This window comes from Capsicum annuum, chromosome 2, assembly GCF_002878395.1.
Source record: "Capsicum annuum cultivar UCD-10X-F1 chromosome 2, UCD10Xv1.1, whole genome shotgun sequence".
NCBI classification, from domain to species: domain Eukaryota; kingdom Viridiplantae; phylum Streptophyta; class Magnoliopsida; order Solanales; family Solanaceae; genus Capsicum; species Capsicum annuum.
This window is the reverse complement of record NC_061112.1, coordinates 132059649-132085313: the sequence shown is the minus strand read 5'-3', so window position 1 is coordinate 132085313 and position 25665 is coordinate 132059649. Positions and strand designations below refer to the sequence as shown.

The window sequence follows — 25665 nt, the reverse complement described above, 5'->3', positions numbered from 1 at the left end:
CTTTAGTCTGTTTTGCAAATGCTTTGAATTTTGATTGCTTCTTTCTTTCTTGAGTTTTCTTTGTTCCTGTTTGATTCATGGACAAACTTAACTTTAGTTACGGTAGTTTGGAATAGTTCCTTCAGTTCTAATCAATGTTGCAGCTTCCTTGTTTTCTTTGGGTCAATAGAAATCATCTTCTAAGCATTCCTGGACTTTAATTAGCAAAATTGTAGTTGTAGACCTAGAAAAGGGTATTTGGATGTTCAAGTTACTGACTTGTCGATAAAGGATAAAATCAACTTTAAACAACCAAAAATCCGGTATTTTACAATGTTCTATTCACCTATTTTGCTCTAGTTTAGTCAAGTAGAATCGCCTCGATCTATTTGAATGCAGTAGATGTGTAACTGTCCTTAGGATATTTAGCTTCTCTGTTACAAAATTTTCCCCTTTTCTCTTGATTTTGGTATGTTTTATTTTCTTTGTCGTTATGGTTATTTTTCTGAAAACTCACATGTGGTAGAAAATATAGCGTGCCTAGACTGGTCTATCATCATTGTGAGTTAAAAGATGCATTTTTAGATGTGATGTATATGATGTAACTTGAAACTTTGATTTAGTATAACCTTTTCTCTTTTTTAAAATCCTACATCATACCTATTGACTTATTTTCTAATTTGTTTTGTTAGAACTATTACCTATTAGTTGAAATGTTTAATGCTAATTCGCTATATGGCATCCCTTTCTTGACAATGTGCTGATGGTTTAAGAATATGCGTCTTGGACCTGATATGGTAATTGAGGGGATCTTCTCTTTGTAATACATGCCGCTGCTTACGCATATTAAGTCACCATGATGTTTCAATTGGTTTAAAGTGTGTCATTTCTACATATTCATTGATCATTCCATTTTAATTAGGAGGATGGTACACATTTTTCTGTGTCTTTATGATCTATTTAGAATGAATACTGGAGTGTAAAACCCACCTCTTTGCCAATACTCTTCTTTGTTTAATGAATGACATTTTTTTTATATTCAATCTGCTTTTGGCCATCTGTTAGTTATCATATTGTGATTCTCTTTATATTTTTCCTGGGTCGAGTATGTATTATTTAAGATTCATATTACGCTGCCACTTTTAATTAAATCCGCAGTAATCTTTGTCCATTTTTTTCCTCTCTTTGATGGGTTATGTGTTAACTGATTTTAGCTCCTTTCTTTTTTCGCGATGGGTCATGGATTAATCTTATTTCTTGTTTCCTTTCGTTAATCATGTGCTTATGTTCTTTATTCTTCTTGTTTTTTTTTGCATGAATGAGTCCAAACGGACTCTTTGCATTCCGCAATGGGCTAGTGGGGCCATCTTCCTAGTCAATTCCTAGAGAAAGCCTAAACAAATTACATGGCGTATAAGAACGAGGAGTTGAGAGAAGGAAATAGATCAAAGGCCTATGTTTGAAGCCGCTACGAGACAAAAGTCTCATTTATTATTTCATTCTTGTTTAATTATTATTGTCTTTATTTATTTATTTTGTTTATTTATTTTATTCATTCATTTGGGCCACGAAGCCAAGGTTCTATCTAATACAGGTGGAGAAAGATTCGAGCCAAAGGCTCGACAATTAGATTAGGACAGGTGAAATGGGTTGAAAGCCCATTTAAACTAGGACAGGTCTCATTGATTTGGGCCGATGGCCTAAATCCCTTACTTCCTCCCTTTCCCTCTCTTCTTTATGTTTTTTTTCCTTATGTGCTTGGAGAACCTAGTTAAATCCTTTGTTAAGTCGCTAAAAACTAGTTTTGCATAAACACCAAAATATTTCCAAAATCACTCTCTTTTCAAAATATCAATCACTTTTCGACAAAATTAATCTTTTCGAAGTTAATCAAAAGATGATTTTCAAGCAATCTGAATAACCGCAAGTTAGCAGACGTTTTAGGTGCCTAACAGCTTCCTAAAACGTTAATAGGAACCTCTTATCTAGAATCTCTAAATTAATGCAATTTTTCTGTTTTGAATCGGTTGAAGTAACTCTCTAAAGGTTTCTTAATTCCTTTTCAAAATTAAGTGGCGACTCTCTTTCAAAAGTCAAAATTTCCGCAAAACAATAATAAAAAATGCGGAAATATAAATCCTATTCTAAACAAATCCTAGACTAATGCTCTACCCGATGCCTCGGGTTTTCCTTACGAACGTCCTCTGAGTACAAGATACCCCGGGGCATTCCCCGATGAATATTACATAAGATCTCGGGGCATTCCTCCGCTAAATAAATTCATCTTTCAGTGCCAGAAAACCCAAACTATTCAATAGAACTTCAAACATTCAACAAAATTTCAAATATTTGACCAAGCACTTAATCCTAAATTTTTGCCTATCCGAACCTATATTTACCTATCCATTTCAACATAATCCTATCGAGTTGACAAACTTGATATTTATTTTGAATTAAACAGAGAAACAATAGATCAAAGTTAACCCAAATGCATATTACCAAAGTTGCAATTCCCATCCCTAATTTCATGCTCAATCACACGCTTAATTCATTCTTCGATTAGCGATTCAATTTTCTCTTCAAAATCCAAAACCAACATCAACCGTACACACAAAAAATATTCAAGCATGACATCCACACAAAGACATTCATCTACAAAAATAATCGAGATTCAAGATAAAGATAGAGAACAAGAGAAGAAATGGACCTCAAATTTTTCTTTTATGAATGTTATCCTATTGAAAAAAAGAGAATCCACGTTGAGAACCTCGACAATGAACTAAAATCCAACCTGGTATTTGGGAAATTGTAACCTCGAACAGAGTAGCAACAGAGCAATCTGCCTAGAAACTATTTCAACGAAGGAAAATCGATGAACCCAAAGCCCGATTTCAAAACTGAAATGCTAAGATAGACGATCCAAAGCCTCAGTAAACATAATAAAAGACCAAAATCGATGTATCCTGAGCAGACAGAAGCAAAACACAATGGATTAAGACAGATTCCGGATCGACAAGGCCTAAAACTGCTGGACAACCACTGGTTTCGGCGATACTAGCTGTTTCTGACTGTTCACGACCAGATTCGTCCAAGATTGGGAAAAACCTAGAGATTCCGGCAAAGTAGTCACCAGAACAGTGACTAAACGCATGAAAAATTCTTTTTCCCCCTTGATTCTCACTGCATCTCACCCATTTTCTTCTTTTCTCACTGTTTTCACTCATGTTTTCGAATTTCAATAAGTGTGTATGTAGTGTGTTTGTGAAGAAAAGAAAGAATAAAAAATGGTTCTCTTTAAGTGGTCTGTGTTAATGAAGTGTGCATCAATGGTGGAATTCTATTGTTGTTCTACCATGGAAATTAAAAAAATAGAGGGGGTCTGTGTGAATATCCCTCTCTCTCTCCTTGTTGTTGATTCTTTTATGGAAAAAACAAAATGGGAAAAATATGAGTGGGGTCTGATAGGGGTGGAAGGGGGTAGGGTGGTTAGGTAAGGTAGTGTTTGTTAAAATTTGATTGGTTGGGTAGTTCATTTTGTTGAAAGTTTTGTTATTTTTGTCTTTTTCCTGTGCAAGAATAATCAAATGGGTGGGGTGTATGATAACGTGATGTAAAAATGGATGAATTGGACTTGGGAGAGACAAAAATAGGTGTCTAGAAGGATGAATTGTTCAACAATCTCGCAAGTCTCAAATTTGATCTCATTGATCTAAAGGCTTGCTCAGATAAAGTTGACACAGAAAAATGCCCTCTCAAGAAACAAGTTACAGAACTTAAGATGTCAAACAATAATCTTAAGTCTGAAGTTCTCAAACTTACTCTCTCTAAAAATGGGAAAAAGGCCATGAGTAAAGAATAAGAAAATGTTGAACTTGAGTTGGTTAGATACAAACAAGAGTGCTGTTATTTAACTGAAAAAATGAATAAGTTGAGTCATGAAGTTTCTAAACTAGAACTTGATCTAGAAAGTGCAAATGGGTGGACAAACTCCTCAAGAATTGTTCACAATTTGAGTGAAAGAAATTTCAATGAAAAGGCAGGATTGGGATTCCACAAAAGTTTTGGTGATCTTAAGAATTTATGTTATATCTATGGAAACCTTGGACATCCCACCACTGAATGTCCAGTGGCTGAAAAAAACAAATCAAACAATCTAAACCTGGCTAACAGATCTTCTCAGACCAAAAAGAATAATACCAATTCTACTCAGAGAAACAGGTTGAACTACATGCTGCCTGCATGGACTAGAAGGAACTTATTTCACCCTTTCACTCATAAAATAGGACCCAAGCTTGTCTGGGTTCCTAAGCCTAACCATTGATTTCTTGTGCAGGAGAAGGTGAAAGGAAGAAAAAGGCACTGGTACTTAGACAGTGCTTTCTCAAGACACATGACTGGTGATAAGAAAATGTTTCTTTCACTCTCCAAAATAGATGGAGGAGGATTTTCTTTTGGTGATGGAAAAAAGGGAATCATCAGTGGAGTTGGAAGAATTGGCTCAACTGAGTGAAAAGCATTGGAGAATGTCTATCTTGTAGAAGGACTAAAGCATAACCTTCTGAGCATCTCTCAACTGTGTGAAAAAGGGAATAAAGTTATTTTCACTGTTACAGGTGTTAAAGTCAAAAGAATGGACACCAAAGAGATTGTGCTCACTGCAAGGAGATAAAAAAAATATATACAAAGCTGACATTATGGCACTAGCAGGACCTGAGCTGACTTGTCTGCGTATTATAGAAAATGATCCCCTTCTTTGGAACAGAAGACTTGGTCATGCAAGTTTGAAACAGCTAAACATACTTTCATCCAAATACATGGTGTATATACCTAATTTTGTCCCTCCCAAAGTCTAATTTTATTCATTTTTAGTTCACCTTACCACGTGTCCAACCCCATGTAATTATATCCCACAAAAATATAAAAATAAACAAAAAACAATACCTCTAACTAATTTATCTTATCCTAACAACCTACCCAATCAAAAGCTTCCACCTCCCTACCCACTCACATTTTTATCCTCACAATAACAAACTAAAAGAAAGAATATATGGAGGACCCACCAAAATTCCCACATCATAACAAATCCATGCCCATTATAAAAGAAAATTCTAAGAGGGAAAAAAGGGGCTCATTCTTTGATCATCATATTCTCCATAATAATAACAATCACAAAATAATCTTCCTCACAAGAACAAAAACAACAACAACAACAACAAAAAGGGCGCTGGTGAATAGTAACTGATGAACAGTATTGGTGAATAGTAACGGCATGAAAAGTGACGGTGAACGGGTCATTATTTATCGAGTTATATTGGTGGTGTTAAGGTTCGGCTCGAGGTTTTTGGGTGTGGACTCTCTTTATTCGAATAACATTGAGTTTGAAAGCTTCAAAGTTAAGGTCCAATTCTTTTTTCTCTTTCATTTAATTCTTATGTGATTGTGATTGCGTGTGATTCGATACCGTGGTTAGTTTGTTGATGTGAACTGTTGGTGACATTTGAGTGCGTGACGTGCTAAGCAGGATTGGTGAATTTTTGTTATTCTCGATTGGTGGATTATGTATTGAAATGGGTTAATCACGTGGTTGAGAATAAATTAGGGTGGGGATTAAAAATGGCGGAAAATGAATATTCATTAATTTTGATGTATTGATAATGTTGAACATGATAGAATTATGATACGTTGAACTTGGTAAGCAAACGTAGGCCGGGTAGGCAAATTTAGGAATAACGATTTGTTGGAGTGTTTGAATATGTGTGTGAATGGTACTTTCTACTTTATTGCACGAAAAGTTTAAATTGTACTCATTTGGCCGGGAAATGCCCCGAAGTAGCATGTACCCAAAGAAGGCTCGTGATCAAGGCCCGTAATGTCGGGTGGAGTTTATTTTAGGATTAGTTTAGAATAGAATAGGTTTTATATTTCAGCACCTCTTTTATTTTGGATTGTATAATTTGGACTGAACATTATTTTGGTTTGTTTTGAATTTTGTGTGATTTATTTATATTGCATGTTTTTTGGTGTTTATGTGGTTTGTACATTTGTAATGTCAAATTAGCCGATACGCTCCACTAAGTGACCGTGGTGCCTAACACCTTCCCCTCGGTCAACAGAATTCCTTAGCCAGAATCTATGTTCGCGGATCAGTTTTTAGAGTCAAACCATTTCGAAAAGGATTTTCCAAAGGTGACTTGGCACACCGGATTATGCCAATTGGCGAATCTAAATAAGAAAAATAAATGTAAATAATCCTTTTTTTTTTCGAATTTTATTTTTATTTTTATCACCTTAATAATAAAACCCTTTCGAACTTAAAATACATATCTTTTTTTTGGGTCAAAAAGGGGTGTGACACATGGTATTGGGATTACCCAAGACCAAGTTTAAGGAAGAAAAGTTATGTAGTGCATGTATAAGGGGGAAGCAAGTAAGATCTTCTTTTAAGTCAAAGAACCATGTTAGCACTACCAAGGGTCTCGACCTGGTTCATATGGACTTATGTGGACCCATGAGACTTCAAAGTAGAGGTGGAAAAAGGTATGTTTTTGTTATTGTTTATGATTATTCCAGATTCACATGGACTTTGTTTCTAGCCTCTAAGAAAGTGCCTTTGATGTCTTTGAAATCTTCATTAAGAAAGTTGAAAAGAAACTGGGCACTTCTTTAGTTTCCATAAGGTTTAACCATGGTACAGAATTTGAGAATGAAAAGTTCTTAGGGATCTATTCAACAAATGGTATAGATCACAATTTCTCAGCTCCTAGAACACCACAACAAAATGAAGTGGTGGAAAGGAAAAATAGAACCTTGGAAGATATGGCTAGAACAATGATGCTTGCAACAAATGTTGCTAAAAACCTTTGGGCTGAGGCAATAAGTACTGCAGCATATATCATAAATAGATGCATGATCAGACCAATGTTAGAGAAGACTCCTTATGAATTACTAAAAGGAAGAAAGCCTAACATTTCTCATTTTAGAACCTTTGGTTGTAAATATTTCATACACAATAATGGAAAGGATAATCCGGGAAAATTTGATGCTAAAAGTGATGAGGGAATCTTCTTAGGGTATTCACTTCATAGTAAGCCTTATAGGATTTTAAATAACAAAACTGATTGTGTTGAAGAAAGCATACATGTAATCTTTGATGAATCCTGTGTTAAGACTAACCCGCAGGAAGGAAGTGCCACTGAGGAACAGGTTATACAACTCGGTTCATCAACTGGAGCTACCAAACGTGGAGACACTTTGATATGGGGAACTGAAGCTGAGGGCATAGTGATAGAGGGAACTGATCCTTAATATGCCCAGCTCAAAACATCAGCAGTAATCTTGATAGCTCACTAAGCTTGATTTCAAAAGGATATAAGTATCAAGGATCATATCCTATTAAGAATGTTCTTACTGATCTCACATCTGGGATCACCACAAGGTATAGATTGAGAAGTATGTGTACCTTCAAGGCATTCCTATCAGAAATTGAGCCAAAGAAGATAACTAAAGCATTGCTTGATACTGATTGGATCATAGCCATGTAGGAAGAGTTGAATAAGTTTGAGAGAAGAAAAGTATGGTACTTAGTTCATCTCCCTAAAGATAGATCAGTAATTAGGACTAAATGGGTGTATAGAAACAAAGTTGATGAGCATGGAACAGTTACAAGGAACAAGACAAGATTGATGGTCCAAGGATACAACCAAGAAAAAGGAATTAACTTTGATGAAACTTTTGCTCCTATAGAAAGGCTTGAAGCTATAATATTACTTGTTGTTTTTGCTGCTTACATGGAGTTTATCCTTTATCAGATGGATGTGAAGAGTGCATTCCTAAATAGCATTCTTAAGGAAGAGGTGTATGTTAAACAACCTCCAGGATTTGAAAGCAAAGAGTTTCGGATCATGTGTACAAATTAGACAAAGCTTTGTATGGGTTGAAACAAGCTCTAAGAGCTTAGTATGAGAGACTGTCAAAGTTTGTATTGGAACATGGACATACCAGAGGTAAAATTAACAATACCCTTTTCTTGAAAACTTATGGGAAGGATTTGTTAGTTGTGCAGGTGTATGTGGATGATATTATTTTTGGCTCAACAAATATGATTATGACTCATAAGTTTACCAAACTCATGAGTTGTGAATTTGAGATGAGCATGATGGGAGAGATGAATTACTTCTTGGGCTAGCAAATAAAGCAGTCAGCTTCGGGGACAATGATTCACCAACAGAAGTATGCCAAAGAGCTTATCTATGGAAGAGGCAAAAGAGATAAGTACTCTTATTGCCACTGCCACAAAGCTAGAATTGGATAAAATAGGTTCAGATGTAGAGAAAAAGATGTATAGAGGTATGATAGGGTCATTATTGTACCTCACAGCAAGTAGGCCTGATATTGTGTTCAGTGTAGGGCTATGTGCCAGGTTTCAAGCAAAACCCAAAGAATCACATCAAAAATCTATGAAGAGAATCTTCAAATACTTGAAGGGAACCAGTGATCTTGGCTTATGGTACCCTAAAGGTAGTAGCTTTAATCTAGTAGGTTACTCAGATGTTGATTATGCAGGATATATGGTGGACAGAAAAAGCACTACAGGAATGGCACACTTCCTTGGATCATGTTTGATTACCTGGTCCACTAAGAAGAAAAATTTAGTTGCCTTGTCTACTGGTGAAGCTGAATATGTTGTTGTAGGTTCCTTTTGGGGTCAATTACTATGGATTAAGCAACAACTCATGGACTTTGGTATAGATATTGGTTGTGTTCCTATTTTTTGTGATAATACAAGTGCTATTAACATAGCTAAAAATCCTGTTCAACATAAAAGAACCAAACATATTGCTATTAGGCATCACTTTCTTAGAGATAATGTTGAAAAAGGTCATATATCCATTATGTTTTTTTCTACTGAGGAACAGATTCCTGATATTTTCACTAAGGTCTTGAGTAGAGAACACTTTGAAAAAATAGGTTAGCCTTGGGGATGATTAAAATTGCATAAGTCTCCCTCAATGTTTGACTAGAATAAGTTGATTTTACAAGTGATTGTTGGTTAATTCAGTCTCACACATTAAGTTGTGTATCCTAAGTCCAAGATTTTAGAGTATGTTGACTCGTGTGTATGTTGCTTTTTGTAGAAAGACTTGATTACAGAAGCTATTTTGTCTATTTTGTCATTCAGGTATGATTATTATTACTTCAAAGTAGCTTAAAGAGAAACAAGTTGTTTTCCTGGTTCCTTCTTGGTCCATTTAAAATGCCAAAATACAAACAGTCCCTTCCCTTTCAAAAAGTTGGCACTTCCTTTCCTATCAGGATTGAAACACTCATCATTACACCTCTTCCAAATATAGTCCCTCACCCTTTCAACTTCCTCACCCTTCCCTCTTAAATATTCTTTCTTTTGTTTTGATTCTACACTAAAAATTCTCTTCAACCTCCTCACACTCAAGAACACTTTCCTGGTTCAAAAATGGCATCACTCTCATCATCTTCCTCCTCCTCTTCTTCTTCTTCTTCTTCCTCTACTGACTCTTTTCCAAATCCCCTCACCGCACTTATCCTTCATCTAAACATCACCTTACCTCCCTTAATTCCTCCTCCAATCTCCCAGAAATTCATGGATTTCTCAGTCTTCAAAAATTTCCCAAACCTTTTTGCCGAAATTCCCTCACCTACTTCATCCTTCTCGCGACCCCTTCTTTCTTATCCTATCCCACTCAAAATTATTGATGGGGATGATCTTCCTAATGATAGAGATGATCTTTCTATTAAAGACTTCATCCCAAGAAGTTCGAGATCTCAGTTCAAGAAAAAACCCTCTGTCCATGTCGAAGACACTGTGCCTTCAAACCCTCTCCAGTTGTCTCTAATACTCGAACCCCACATACTCTAGGAAAGAATAAATGCAAAGATTCTACATTGGCTGAAGCTCTTAGAACCAACAAGAGGAAACATGTAGTAATTTCTGATCCCACTCCTCCTGTCTCTTCTCCTGCATCCTCTCCTAATCTTCTTCTTTGATTAGTTAGGAAAAATAATACTGTCAGGGCAAAAGCTTCCAAATATTTTGTGTCTTGAAATAATTCCTCTAAACTTGCTTCAAAGTCTTCCTCCTCTTCAAAATCCTCCCCCACTGTCAAAGCTTCCCCATCCAGAGTTTCTCCCAGATCGTCTACCCGTTTAAAGAAATGGGTCAGCAAACCTGTTCCTTCTGACTCATTTGACTCTGACTTCCATCTGGACACCACTTCTGAAGTGGATCTCAATTTTGAGGCTCCTTCGGCATCCTCTCATTAAGATACTCTTGAGGCTCATCGTCTTCACTTTCAAAATTTCAAATTAGCTAGAGGGAGAGTAGTTAGTGGATCTGGGGGTGCTGCTATGCAGACTTTACTGGAAAAATTAGGGTTTTAGGGATGGTCTCATCTCTTTCTACAGGGAGACCTTCAGCGAAGATTTGCTCGACCTGAAATGTATGAGTTCTATATGAATGGGGTGGGATTTGGTGAGTTGTTTTCTACTACAATTAGAAAGGTTACACTAAACCTTTACAGTGCTGATATTGCTAGGATTCTGCATATTCCTTCTAGGGGGTGGGGTCACTATGTCAAAGAAAGTTGGCCACCACTTGATAATCTTGCCTTAGCTCTTAACATATGTAGAAAGTTCTCTAGGAATCCCTACTTGGTCAATCATAGAAGAGTGTTTAAGAGGGAGATGTCTCCTCTTCACCAATTGTACTTTGATGTAGTGCATAAGATGATTCTTCCTAGGAAGGAGAGGAGGACTGTGGCTAGCTTTCTTGATCTCACTCTCATGGAATTATTAGATACTGGAGTAAGAATTGATCTGCCTCAACTCATACTAAAGCATATGCAAAGGGTTCTACTCAAGGAAGTAAATGAACAGCTCTACCTTATCAATTTTGGCTCACCCCCATATTTGAGGACTTTGGTGTTTTTGTTCAAGTGTGGTCTTCACAGACTACCAAGAATATCATAGGGCATGTGAACCACATGATGCTACCTATTTCCATGAGGAGTGTTGATAATCTGATGCAAAGATTAAGAAATTCACTGGCTGAAAAACAAGCTACGGTGGAAGTTTCTCAGGTAGTTTTGGAGGCTGCACAGGCTTCTCATGAAGAATAAAAAGGGATCCTCCATGCTCAAATTGCTTCCCTTAATTCCTTGTTGGAAAAAGTAAGAGATGAAAATGCAGATCTTATTAGGAAACTCACCTCTCTTATTCCCTCCTCTTCTTCTACTTAGCCTCTTGACTGATATCTTAAGCCTATCTCTTTTTGTTCCTTTCCCTGATAGCTTGTTCTCTCTTAGTTTACTTTTTGGTATATGTAGTCATCTATTAAATGAAATGGTCTTAGTTGTTTTACTATTTTCTGCTCCTATTTTCTCATATTGCATTCATGTTCTCTTATTCTGGATTTTGATTGTTTTACTGATAACCTCAACGGCCATGAATTATTAGACATTTTTCACTTGTTGAGCCAGCTTTTCAATGATGTCAAAAGGGGGAAGAGTAGGCTATGAAATGCTTATAACTCAATTGGACTAACCTGTTTCATTCTGTGCTATTCTTTTATTCAAATTCCTTATTAAATATGTCAGGGGTTTGTGATATTGTGCTGCTATGTTTTTCATCATCAAAAAGGGGGAATTTTTTAAGTCATGTGGATTTTTGATGATAGACGTGTGAATGAAACATGTTGTGAAAGCTGGTCCATTCAAGTGTACAAAGAAAAGCTGCAGGCAAGACTGTTGATAAGAAGATATTGCGTATAGACAGGAATGGATAAGCAAAAATTTTCAGCAACAAGGAGTGAAGTTACTTAAAAGAGTTGAAAGAAGAAAGAAGCATAAATCAACTAGGAATCCATCACAGGAGTATTACAAGTGTTCATATATACAACAAAGCACGATCAAGTAACTTACTCAATGCACTGAAAAGAAAATCAACAATCAGCAAAATAGTTCTCATACTTGAAGAAGAACCTGGTTCCTTACTTAAGTCGTAGACTGTGTGTAGTAGGTAGGTTATTTTAGTTGTAATGAGTCATTGTTCAAGTCTCAATGATCTATAAACTGAGTTAGGAGTTGTGTCTTCAACTTAGGGAACTCGAAGACTTGTGAACACTTATCTTGGAAAGATTTGTGTTTTTGTAGTGTTAGGAGTTAGAAGTTTTAATTCCTAGTTTACAAGAAGTCTTGTAATTTTGTTGATTTTTGAGACTCAAGTATTATAGTAAAGTTGGGGTTAAATCCTGTAGAGGTATAGGTCGTGGTTTTTTATATCTTTCTTGAGTCGGGTATTTTTCACGTAAAAACACTGTGTTCAACTTTTACTTCTGTGCACCTCGTTTACTTACCTATTCCACTGATAGGCAATTAGTAGGGATCGTACTTTAACAGTGAGGATTAGACTTAAACTCTCTTTGTTTATGTTCTTCAACCAGCAATGCAAATACTTGTTCCATGGAGGGAAAAGGGTTCATCATAAGTATACTGCCTCAGATTATAATGTAGACCTCATTAAGACCCATGAGAAATTGTCTATTTTGTTTGTCCTTATGCATAGTCTCCTTAGCTCCATAACTACACACACAACTGCATTGGCCCTTAATACACAAGGTGCTTAGCTCCTCCCCAAAGTTTCTTCATCGTAGAGTAATATGTAGTGATATCGAATGTTCCTTGATTGAGATCATTGATCTCCTTCTGTATTTGGTAGGATTTTGCTCCATTTGTCTTATCGTACCGATCTTCTAGCTCACTCCATAATTCTAGGGAATCAAACACAAATTCTACACTATCGGCGATATCTTTGCTTAACGAGTTTAGAATCCAAGATAGGACCATAGCGTCACAGCGTTCCCATTGTTGATAATTAGGAGATGTTAGTGACGGTTTCTCACACCTCGCCATTGATAAACCCGAATTTGTTCTTCAAGAGAGGGATTGGAGCACACCTCTCCTCCATGATCGATAACCAACACCATCAAAAGGAATAGGTACTAGAGACGCACCTACGCTATCAAAAGGATGTATATACAATGGGTTCCCCACATCGATTGTTCTAGGAGCTGATGTGTCCTGATCTACTACCTCCACCATACTGAATGAGATGTGAATTGCACAAAACTGGCAATTTGAGACCCAAAAAACTGTCAAAGAACGAACTTGAATTGCTGGTGAGCTAAGCAAAACGAGCAGAGATCGTAACCTTCACGATGAAGGAGAAACAAAGTAAGCAGAAGACCAAAGGAAATCGAAACTGCAACTCGATGAGAACGAACTTGAAAATTCAAAGAGAAGAACCATTATGTCTCTGATACCATGACAATTCTATGAATTGAGCTTAGATTGAAGCTTTGCGATCACCATTAATGGAGAATCAGTAGCCATAGTAGATTGAGCAACGAAGAGAGATGAACTTATAGGGAAGAAACTCCCATGATTTTCATATATGCTAAGCTGAGAGTAAATCTATACGGTGCACATAATTGTAGAAGAGAAAAGGAAATCCTAAATAACTTCAAGTGCACAACTGTCAATAATTAAAATATCTTCTCCACTCTAACTCACTGCTGCAACTACTCTAACTAACACTTCTGCTGCAACTAATAATCTCAATAGTTTTAAATGTTTTTAGAAAACAAAAAATTAATAGGAATAACATCGTTATGTTGAGAGTTTTGAAGGACAAAAAAATCACGTGAAAGCTTTAGTCATCTTATTAAGTAATTTTCGCACATTTCCTATTTTTAGAGATTTCAAAAATACATGTTTCAGAATAACTTAATTTTAATTTTTAATTAAAGGTGTGAATAAAAGTTTTAAATAAATATGTTTATCTTCTTTTTAACATCTCATTAAAAAAATTATAATCATAATACATATTTTAATTTCTATATTATAATATATTTAGTAATGGATACACCTCATAGGGGGTAAGTATAGTATTTTCATGGTAAAGAGGTTTAAGTGTTTGATATTAGCATATAAGGATTGTATCAGAAATTGAGGTATATTTTCCAATTAATCTTCCAACAAGTTACGAGCACAAAACTAAAATTAAAAAAGATTGAGATAGGTGTGATTGTAGAAAAAAAAAATGAAGATCTGTCCCTTATTTATAATTGGAATTGAAAAGTGGGCACTGTTCCATTGAACTTATCTTGTCTATCCTAATGATTTGGATTGGAATTGTCAAAGAACAACGCTGTTGATTTTTGTTGAGCTTGAAAACACATGTTGAATAAAACAAGAAAATTTAATGATTTTTAGGGGTTGTTAAATTTAATCAAGTGTTTACATAGACTTGAGTTAAGTAATAAATAAGTAATCGAAAAGACATATTGTTTGTGTTTAACACTTTGGTTTAACTGTCTAGAGAGAATAAATTTTTTTTATCCTCTTGAAGCCACACATCGTTTGGAAAAGCAGAAGATTCTGTGAAAGATCATGTAAAATTGCAATGAAATTTGTTACAAAGAGGGGAGGGAACCAGTTAAAGGAGTATTTGATTTGTAAAACTTGAAACAGGGTTGGGATGTTTAGCTCAATACTAACATGCACTCTAGTCTTGTTCAGCTATTAGTTAGTAAGAATAAGGTGGAATACTTTGTTCATGTTTGAAGAAATTGTTGGGATCCACCTTACTCTTTACTTTAGCCAACCTCTCAAAGTTGCCATTGAAATACTTCTCACCCCACATTTTGGCCTTTGAATAGCTGTAGTCCTCTTGATTAGTCCCAAAATCAAGGTCCCTGTAATTCAGGTAAGCAGTTCTTGGAGATTTTGCAACATATGGCTCCATTTCCTTGTACAGTTTCCTCAACCATGCCATCTTCTGGGTTGATATGCTCTCGCTGTTGTCAGACCAGCCTACCGTGTACTGAATATTATACAAATTCCCTTTTCTATGAGAGAATGGAGTTTCAGATTCAGAGATTTCATTCATTTTTCCACCTAATGGCTCCAAAATCATCCGCGGTCCTGCTTCCTCTAAGAATGTTCTTTCTATCATTTCCCAACCACTTTCCGGAATAGGAGTCTTCACAAAATCAGATGTCCCTTTGTAATAATGCTTCTGTGTTGGAATAGTCTTATCAAGCAAAACTTCAAGTGGTGAGGTTATTTTTCTGAAATAGAAATAAAAGGCTGACTGAATCCAAGAAACTTCATAGCATCTTTTCACTGCACCAGCAGTAGTATTCTCTTGAAAACAATCATTTCGCTCCAAATCAAACTCGGGGAAGTATTGTCTGAGCAAAGGAATTAACTCATCCACAGGCCCAAGATATTGTGACTGGAAAAATAATTCCACTTGCCTTTCATCACCCCCATTTTGAATAAGTAACCTAATGAACAAATTTTCAGGGAGCTGGTGTGATATGTTTTCCCATTTTTGGAGTAGATCTCGGCTGCTATTTAACTTCCTATGGATCGAGAAAATAGTTACCTTTTCAGGGACACGAACCAATTTGAGTTTCCATGCTAGAATAACACCGAAACTTGCTCCTCCACCTCCTCTTACCGCCCAAAACAAATCTTCATTCATCTCTCTGTCAAGAATATTTCCATTGACATCCATCATACGTGCATCTACAACGTTATCAGCTGCTAGGCCAAATTTCCTCGTCAATGAGCCGAGCCCACCACCGCTGATGAGTCCACCAGTGCCAACACTAAAACAGACACCGCCTGGAAATCCATGAACTTTACTCCTCTTGGCAATTGCATAGTAAAGCTCGCCGAGGGTCGCCCCTGCTTGAACCCAAGCTGTTTCTTCATTTAAATCAATCTTGATTTCGTTAAGGTTGCTTAAATCAAGCATAACAAAGGGGGATTCAGAGCGGAAAGATATGCCTTCATAGTCGTGACCACCGCTTTTGATCTTGATTTGTAGGCCAATTTTTTTACTACAAAGAATGACAGGCCTGATTTCGGCTTCTGTTCTGGGGGAGGCAATGAAAATGGGATGTGAAGAATTCCACCATCTTGGGTTTTTCTGAGCATACTCCAGGATAGAAGCATAAGTTGGAGAATTTGGGTTGTATATATTTTGTGTAATGTTGCTTTCGGAGTATGTAGAAAGACAATGAAGAAGTTCTTGTTGTTCATGGGAGTAACATTTTACCAAAAAGAGAGAAAGGAGTAAAACAAAGAGAATTTGAAGGCTTCCCATTTCTTCTCTTTGGAATAGAAGAAGCATAAGAGCCTTCTTTGCAGGAAATTGCTATCTAAAAGACTTTTAAGGGATTCAAAATTACAAATAATGAGGTACAATACCCTTCCAAAAATCCTATTTATAAAGATGAAGTTAGGGGTCGTTTGGTTGATGGTTAGTATAATACGGGGATGGAATTAGTAAATGTATTTGAATGCTGTTTACTATTTATTAATATGAAGTTAGGGGTCATTTTTTGCTGGTTAAAATAATACCGAGACGGAAGTAAATTTATTTGAATGTTATTTCTGGATTTACTATTTATATAGATGAAGTCATGTATTTGGATGGAGTATATTAGTTCTTGATTTAATCCCTTCGTTTCATTTGACTAATTGCCCCTTACTAAAATACCTTATCAATTTATTCACTTGTCCAATTTATAAGGACAGTTTAGTGAAATAAATCTCTAGTAAATATTTTTCTTAAAAATAATATCAAGTCTACATGAGTCAAATAAAATGAAATGGAGAAAAGTATCAACTGTTTAACTTTCACCCAAACATTATTTCCAAACAATTGGAAGTTGGAAGACACTAGAAAAGTCTTTCTAGGGCCTAAGTGATACGATAAAAACTTGAAAGACACGAAATCACTCAAAAATAGTCCACAAACACACTCCAAAACAGTCCACAAATCACTAAGATCCTTGGACCGATTGGAGACCTATCTCAGATTCACAAATACAACAAGAATACAAGGTGAGCAAGGTGTATTTCACACCAAAACAAACAAGAATACATAAAGAACAATATGAACACAAGGCACAAGAATTGGATTTATCAATAGCAACACAAACACTAAACACGATTACAAGAAAGTAAAGGGATAGATAGATAGACCACATGAAGGTTTAATCTTAAGAACCCAAGAATGGACACTCTTGGACCTTTAACACTACACACAACAATAAACCTATCTCTTACGTGACACAAGATCGGATTGCACCTCTCTAGCATCAACGTTTCCAAGCAAGCAATAACAAAAGAGAATCCACCCTATCGTTGTATCCTAGTTTCGGTTTTGGTGCCTTAAGGAGAGAGGACTTGTCTTGTTTAGTCTTTCAAGATCCACAAATATCATCAAAAACTAAATCTAAAAACCCTACAATGTTCCTTTTATAACTATTACAAAATATAAGTTAAAATGACCAAAAGGCCCTTCAAAGAGTGGGCACCCATCTAGTGTAATTTATGGGCTGATTTGGGTGCATTTTGGGCCTTTTTTACACTTCAATTGCACATGCCAAGGCTCGGGTCCAACACGCACTCTCCTAAGTCCATATTCGAGATTATTCTCGTATTATCCTCTCCCTCTTGAGATGAATTTATCCACAAATTCACAGCTTCACCTCGTTCAATTGGTCACTTCAAAGGAAACCTACTCAAAACAATCCACAAACAAGTCAAAAAATAGTCCACAAAATCATGAAGAATCTGGGGACTCAATAACAACAAGTCTCGGCCAACATTTTTATTTTGAACCTCGGCTTCCTCTCCATCTTAAGCCTTGTCTTCAATCTCATCCGAAATAAGTTTCCTACCATCATACAAGTATTGTAGTAGTCTCCATATCCTTCATGTTCCTTTCTACCATACTCCTCTACATGGATATATTAGTTTTGGTGAAGTAGAGTTTCAATTGAGAGGAATGATTTGGTAAGGGAGAGCTTTGGTTGTGGCGCTTGGATGGGAGGAAATTTGCTTCCAAGTCCCTCTTGTTGGACTTGATCTAATTGAGGGGGAAGTGACTCATTTAGGTCTCGGGTTTGAGAACATTTGTTGACTTGGATTATGCCTATGTTATTTAGTGGTGGTCTTGGAGGGTTGATTGTTTGAGGTAAAACTTCGGGAGTAGAAACATGAGAGTTCCTTCGGCTCTCCACTCGATCCAACATCTCAAGTATCGTAGACATATCCAAGCCCAATTTGTCAAGACCCGTATTCATCTTAGCTATTTCTCGGGCAATAGCATCAAGGTGGGACAAAATGGTGTCCATTATTGCAAAGGAGTTACCTACAAAACAGAAAATACGTTGGTTGTACAAAAACATCCTCACTCTCTCTTTTATTTCTTGTCTCTTGGATCCCTCACACTCAATCTCACAAGTGTTGTAAGCTTGCTTGTACTCCGAGAGGTGTTAAGAGGTGAATCAAGTGTGTACAGCAACTCAAAAGAATAAAACACACAAAAGAATGTAGACACACACACAAACGAAAAAAATACGGTTTCAAACCAACTCACAATCTAGTAATTAGTCACTAGTTTGTAAGTTAGTATGGGAATCAACAAACGAAACTAAAGACACAAAATGAAAATAAAAGATCAAAATTTGAGCTTAAAATTTGTCAGTCAACAGTAATTGGTGACGTGGCAGTCCTTGATTGGCCTCGGTCAACAATTTTATTTTTCAAATTTGGAAGTCTTGATCAATTCTACAATTTGGACTTTGATGGAAATTGTTCAATAGAGGAAAATAAAAACTAGTCTTTGGAATTCAAATTTCAAGACTCAAAAGTCTTTGACTAGACTTGTACTTCTCCTTAAACATGGACCCTTGTTTCATGGGAAAGTGGAATTGAGAAGTGATGTAAAGTCTTTTGGTGGTTGGGGGTCTTTCAAGACTAACAATTACTTACACCTCTTTCCCTCACCTTTTAGGATCTATCATTCACTTTATGTTAACAAGGTGATGAATATGGTGAAGAACTTCAAGAACACAACAACCACAATAAGAACAACCAACAAAAATCTCCCAAGAACAACAACAAGTTCCAACGCCCAATTCCACAACAAAAAGACCAATAATAAAACCACCAACAAATGGCCAAGTTTCTTTGGTGTTGTATTTTCGATTTTAACACTAGATGAAGGTTGTGATGAACAAAACGAACACAACAACAACCACCAAGATAAAAAAAACAACATCAACCAATGCCCAACAACAAGTTCACCACGCAGCCAAGTTAAAACAACAACTTCAACTCATGGCCACTTCTTGTTCACAACAACAACGTCAATTTTTAAAGCTCAAATCTAGATATAGACTCAATGTATTAGTGAGGAACAAAACTAACACTTAGAGACAACAAATACAAGTAAAAATCTAGGACAATACACAACAAGAACACACTTTTCGGCCAAGAACACAACACGAACAAATTGCTATTTTTTCTGGAATTTTTCAGTTTTGAACACTTTTTATTTATTTATTTATTTTCACTAACAAGCCCAAGATTGATCTTGTGGGAACAAGATCAAGCCATGCTTTGATACCAAATGATACGATAAAAACTTGAAAGACACGAAATCACTCAAAAACAGTCCACAAACACACTCCAAAACAGTCCACAAATCACTAAGATCCTTGGACCGATTGGAGACCTCTCTCGGATTCACAAATACAACAAGAATACAAGGTGAGAAAGGTGCATTTCACACCAAAACAGTAACAATACATGAAGAACAAGATGAACACAAGGCACAAGATTCGGATTTAACAATAGCAACACAAACACTAAACACGATTACAAGAAAGTAAAGGGATAGATAGATAGACCACATGAAGGTATAATCTTAAGAACCCAAGAATTGACACTCTTGGACACTTAACACTGCACACAACAATAAACCTATCTCTTACACTACACAAGATTGGATTGCACCTCTCTAGCATCAACGTTTCCAAGCAAGCAACAACAAAATAGAATCCACCCTATCGTTGTATCCTAGTTTCTGTTTTGGTGCCTCAAGGAGAGAGGACTTGTGTTGTTTGGTCTTTCAAGATTTACAAATATCATCAAAAACTAAATCTAAAAACCCTACAATGTTCCTTTTATAACTATTACAAAATATAAGTTAAAATGACCAAAAGGCCCTTCAAAGAGTGGGCACCCATCTAGTGTAATTTATGGGCTGATTTGGGTGCATTTTGGGCCTTTTTTACACTTCAATTGCACATGCCAAGGCTCGGGTCCAACACGCACTCTCCTAAGTCCATATCCAAGATTATTCCCGTATCATCCTCTCCCTCTTGAGAGGAATTTGTCCACAAAAAATTAAAACAGCAAAACACAGAATTTGAAGGCTACCAATTTCATTTAATTTCTTCAACATAAGGGGCTTCATGCAAGAAATTGCAAAGTAGTATATAATAAAATGGGCTTTCTATAACCAAACTGACAGAGCATGAGCTATTATGCTTTGGGGAAAAGATTAATATTCAAGTGACTACCTCTCAAATTAAGCTATTGTATAGGCAGCATTGTGCACTAAAACTCTCGTTATGCGATGGGTCCGGAGAAGGGCTGAACTACAAGGATCTATTGTACGCAATCTTATTATTTCCACGGCTTGAACCTGTGACCTCCTAGCTGCAGGACAACAATTATTTCTATCTTATAGTAGTTAAGAATTTGTTCATTTGTACACCTTTTTCTCGTGATGTACTAGACTCAAAATCAAATTCTTGAATAAATCTAGTGATAAGATTATAGATGGGTTTAGCTAGGCATGGCACGGTATGGTATGGTGTTGTATTTGAAACTTCTTTTCCTCTATGTATAAGATAACTAGCATCGTCAAGTGCTTACGTATCACCATCGTATATTATTTATTTCTTGTTTTGGTAGAATTGTAGTTCTCGGATAAAAAACTGAAGCTTCTCTAAAGGATCATAGTATAACGTTTAATAAACTTTGTTACAAAAATGAGGCAGCATTCTAGATTTGTTGAGCAAAGATGTATAAAAGTCGACAAAATGATCTTACTACATTTATAGCACATTTACCAAAATTGACAACAATGAGTTGAACTTTTTGTTCTTGAAAAAGAACTTTTAAATTTATGAATGTTGGAAACTTTAAAGAATTCAATCATGAACACAATTAAATCATTAGACAGAAATAGATCTGTAGACACGTAATTTTTCCCCCCTTAGAAGTTTGATTTTATTCATTTTCTACCTTAGCATATCATGTACCCTCCACGATGTCATTTTTTACCCACTCTTATTTTATCCTACCGTGTGCCCTCACCCATGTCATTATACCCCGCAAAATACAAAAAAAATAATAATAAACGAATAATAAAATAACTAACCCTATCTTATCCTAACCACCTACCCAATAAAAAAATAACACCTCACCGCTACCCCCCCATCCCACGTTACCCCACCCCCTCTCTTTTTTTCTTGTCCAAGAAGAAAGCACACAATATATACCTACCCACATACACCAAAAAAAAGGGAGGAACAGTAACAGAAGGGGAACCAAAAAAAGAAAATCAGCTCTCTCTTTTTCTCTCTCTAAACTCACACTCTCTCTCTCCTCTAATAAACTTCGCCGGCGACTGCCGCCCTCAGTCCATTCGCCACCCGCGACGCCCAATGGAACCACCGCACCAGCCTTGACCCGACTTCACCGGCGACGGCGGCAACAGCGCCGTCGTTTCTTTTTCTCTTCCCTCGCCGCTCCGTTCACCGGCGAAACAACCACCGTAGGGGAACACCGTTCGCCGATCGGACCCAACCCGATCTCCCAACCCAAGAATTCGACTAGCTCCTACAGCCGCGGTGCATCGGCCAGCTCCGGCTGCAGCTCGTCATCGCCTAGATCTGCTGCCACCATCAACAACCACCCGCCGCCGTCCTTCCCTCCCTCCGGTGATAACAGTCACCGTCGACAACAACCCGCACCTCCTCCGCCGTCAACACCCAACCCCCGAACGGCAGTCATCATAGCCGGTCAGCCGCCGCCGTCTCTTCGTCACCGGAACTCCCCAGAGCCCGATCTGTGTTGGGTTTTGGTTTTCTGCTGTTTGTTGGTTGATCTTGGTTTCGTTTATTTCTTGGTTCATCGTCGATAGTGGATCTCGAGTCATCTTTATCGAATCGTGTTGTCGTTCTCGGTTGTGGGTTTCGTATAGTAAAGTTTTTCTTCACTGGTTTTGGAGCTGTCCGGTTATTATTTTAATACCGAGTTTGGTTTGTTCTTTGTGAGGTTCTCCGATCGAGTATTTTGGTCTTTGGATTTCTTTATTATCGACGAGGATTAGTTTCGTCAAGGTCCATTTCTTCTAACCAAATCCTTAATTTATTTTGACTTTTTATTGATGTTGTTGGTGTGGATGATTTATTTGTTGTGTGTTTGGTTTGAATCTTCGTTGTTTGTGTCGTGTTTGATGTTGGTTTCGGATTATGAGATGTGATTGAAAAATCAAAACATGCATTAATCATGTGGTTTAAAGGAAATTCGGGGCGCGAGTTAAAAATTGTTAAAGTGAATTAGGATTAATTTTGATCTGTTGTTGTTTCGATTCGTCGTTATTGTTACTTTCACGGCTAATTATCAATTTCGTGATAGTATCATGATAAGTCAAATGGGTAGGCAATCGTAGGTTCGGGTAGGCAAAAATTTAGAAATAAATGTTCCGTTGGATGTCGAATATGGAGTATGTGTTGAATGTTTTCTACTTCATCGCATTCGATTCAAATGTATTTATTTAGCCGGAGAATGCCCCGAGATCATTTGTATTTATTCACCGGGGAATGCCCCGACGTATCATGTTGGCGGAAAATGATCGTGATGAAGGCCCGCGGCGTCGGGTAGGGCAGTGGAGCTTAGATTTAGTTTTAGACTAGGATTTATATTTTTGTATTTTTTTCTATTTTTCGGACTATATAATTGGACTGGACTTTTACGTTTTTGGACTGTTCTATTTTGTTTATTGTTTGATTATTTTGTGTTCTTTTGTGTGGTTTATACATTTCATAATGCCAAAATAGTCGATACACTCCACCAAGCGACCGTGGTCGAACCACGGGATCGAGGGGTGCCTAACACCTTCCCCTCGGTCAACAGAATTCCTTAGTCGGAATCTCTGTTCGCAAACCGGTTTAAGAGTCAAACTGTTTCGAAAAGGATTTTCCAAAGGTGACTTGGCACATCGGATTATGCCAAGTGGCGACTCTGAATAAAAAATGCAAATAATCCTTTTCCAAAACAAATTTTCATTTTTCTTGTCACTTAAATAATAAAACCCTTTCGACTCTTAAAATATACATTTTTTGGAGTATGCGTAAAAAAGGGGTGTGACAAGATCTAGAAGAATCGTAGGAACATTAATTTTTAATCATAGCAATAACTTGATTGATGATGACAAGATCTTCTAAACTTTGAAGATTGTTTTGCCATATTTTTTTAATGAGATGGAGAGAAAGAGAAGCAGCATAATCTTCTGATCTTCTAAACTCTGAAGATTGATTGTATGTCGTCTCACGTTGAAAAGGTACATTTTCTATAAGTCTCCATCAGACTTAAGAAAAGATCCACAAGTTTCCTCTAATTCGAAATTAACCTCATACTAATAGATATTTTTACCATTTAGACTCAAATATACTTTATTAGATCATGAATTGACTTCTTTAAAAATAGCACAACTAATGTAAAACACTTTAACATGTGAGCCACACAATAGAAATTAAGAAACTTCAAATAACTTTGGGATTATTATTTACAAGTTTATGCACTCCAAGTCTTCTTCAGCTATCACTAGAATAAAGTGGAATACTTTGTTCATTTCTGAAAAATTGTTGGATCCACCTTACTCTTCACTTTAGCCAATCTCTCAAAATTGGCATTGAAATACTTTTCACCCCATATTTTGGCCTTGGAGTAGCTATAGTCCTCTTGATTAGTGCGAAAATCAAAGTCTCTGTAATTTAGATAAGCAGTTCTCGGAGATTTTGCAACGTATGGCTCCATTTTTTTGTATAGTTTCCTTGATACGTTCTCAGTGTTATCGCTCTAGTTGACCAAGTACAGAATATTATACAAATTCTCTTTTCTATGAGGGAATGGAGTTTTAGATTCTGAGATTTCATTCATTTTTCCACCAAATGGCTCAAAAATTAACTGGGGACTTTCTTCTTCCAAGAAGAGTCTTTCTATCATTTCCCAAGCACTTTTTGTGATTGGAGTTTTCACAAAATCAGATGTCCCTTTGTTATAATTCTTCTGTGTTGGAATAGTGTTATCTAGCAAAACTTCAGGTGATTCAGTAGGTTCTCTGAAAAAGAAATATAAGACAGACTGAATCCAGGAAACTTCATAGCATTCTTTCTCTGCACCATCAGTAGTATTCTCTTGAAAGCAATCTTTCCGTTCCACATTAAATACAGGGAAGTATTGTTTGAGCAGAGGAATTAACTCATCAACAAGCCCAACATATTGTGCCTGGAAATAGAATTCCACTTGTTTTTCAACATTATTTCCTGCTGATGATCCCCCATTTTGGACAATTGCTCTGATGAACAAATCTTCAGGGAGCTGATGTGATATTTTTTCCCATTTTTGGAGTAGATTTCGGTTACCCTCTAACTTCCTACGGATCGTGAAAACAGTAAGCTTTTCAGGAACACGGACTAATTTGAGTTTCCATGCTAGAAGAACACCGAAACTTGCTCCTCCACCTCCTCTTATGGCCCAAAACAAATCTTCATTTTTCTCTCTTTCAAGAATTTTTCCATTAACATCCATCACACGTGCGTCTACAACGTTATCAGCTGCTAGACCAAATTTCCTCATCAATGCGCCGAGCCCACCACCACTGATGATTCCACCAGTGCCTATACTAAAACAGACACCACCTGGAAATCCATGGACTTTACTTTTTTTGGAAATTGCGTAGTAAACCTGGCCGAGGGTCTCCCCTGCTTGAACCCAAGCTGTTTCTTCACTTAAATCTATCTTGATTTTGTTAAGATTGCTTAAATCAAGCGTAACAAATGGGTATTCAGAGCGAAAAGATATGCCTTCATAGTCATGGCCACCGCTTTTGATCTTGATTTGTAGGCCTACTTTTTTACTACAAAAAAGGACAGGCCTGATTTCTTTTTCTTTCCTAGGGGAGGCAATGAAGTGGGGATGTGAATAATTCCACCATCTTGGGTTTTTCTGAGCATATTCTAGAATAGACAAATAAGTTGGAGATTTTGGGGTGTATATAATTTGTGTAATGTTGTTTTTGGAGTATTTGGAAAGACAAAGAAGAAAGTCCTCTTCTTTGGAATAACATTTTGCTAAAATGAGTGAAACCAGCAAAACAAAGAAAATTTGAAAGCTTCCAATTTCTTTTCGTTGGACTAGAAGAAGCATAACAGCCTTTAATTTTTGCAGGAAATTGCTATCTAAGAGACTTAAAGAAATTCAACATTACAAAGAAAGAGCCATCATGGTTTGAGGGGAAAGAAGATGAATTTGCTCATAAGTACCCTTTCAAATACTCCTACTTATAGAGATATAGAGATGAAGTTAGGGATCGTTTGATTACTGGTTAGAATAATACAAATATAGAAGTACATGTATGTGAATTTAGTTCTGGATTTACTACTTACAGAGATGAAGTGATGTATTTGATGTATTTGCATGAAGTATATTA

At 36.6% G+C, this 25665-nt stretch overlaps 1 protein-coding gene and 2 pseudogenes across 1 annotated transcript; all 3 read right to left on the bottom strand.

Moving 5' to 3' along the window:
• The window catches only part of LOC124896279, a 4140-nt pseudogene extending 937 nt beyond the window's left edge, over positions 1–3203 (bottom strand).
• Positions 3204–14550: 11347 nt separating this feature from the next.
• LOC107858208 (berberine bridge enzyme-like 22) lies at positions 14551–16266 on the bottom strand. The gene has a single exon (XM_047407021.1). It carries the CDS (start codon positions 16210–16212, stop codon positions 14596–14598), a length of 1617 nt encoding a protein of 538 aa, XP_047262977.1. The 5' UTR covers positions 16213–16266; the 3' UTR covers positions 14551–14595.
• Positions 16267–23657: 7391 nt separating this feature from the next.
• LOC107858207 lies at positions 23658–25665 on the bottom strand (annotated as a pseudogene).

What these genes read in the sequence shown, in the direction of transcription:
- LOC107858208 (XM_047407021.1), bottom strand. Translation starts at nt 16,212, where the DNA reads ATGCTTCTTCTATTCCAAAGAGAAGAAATGGGAAGCCTTCAAATTCTC.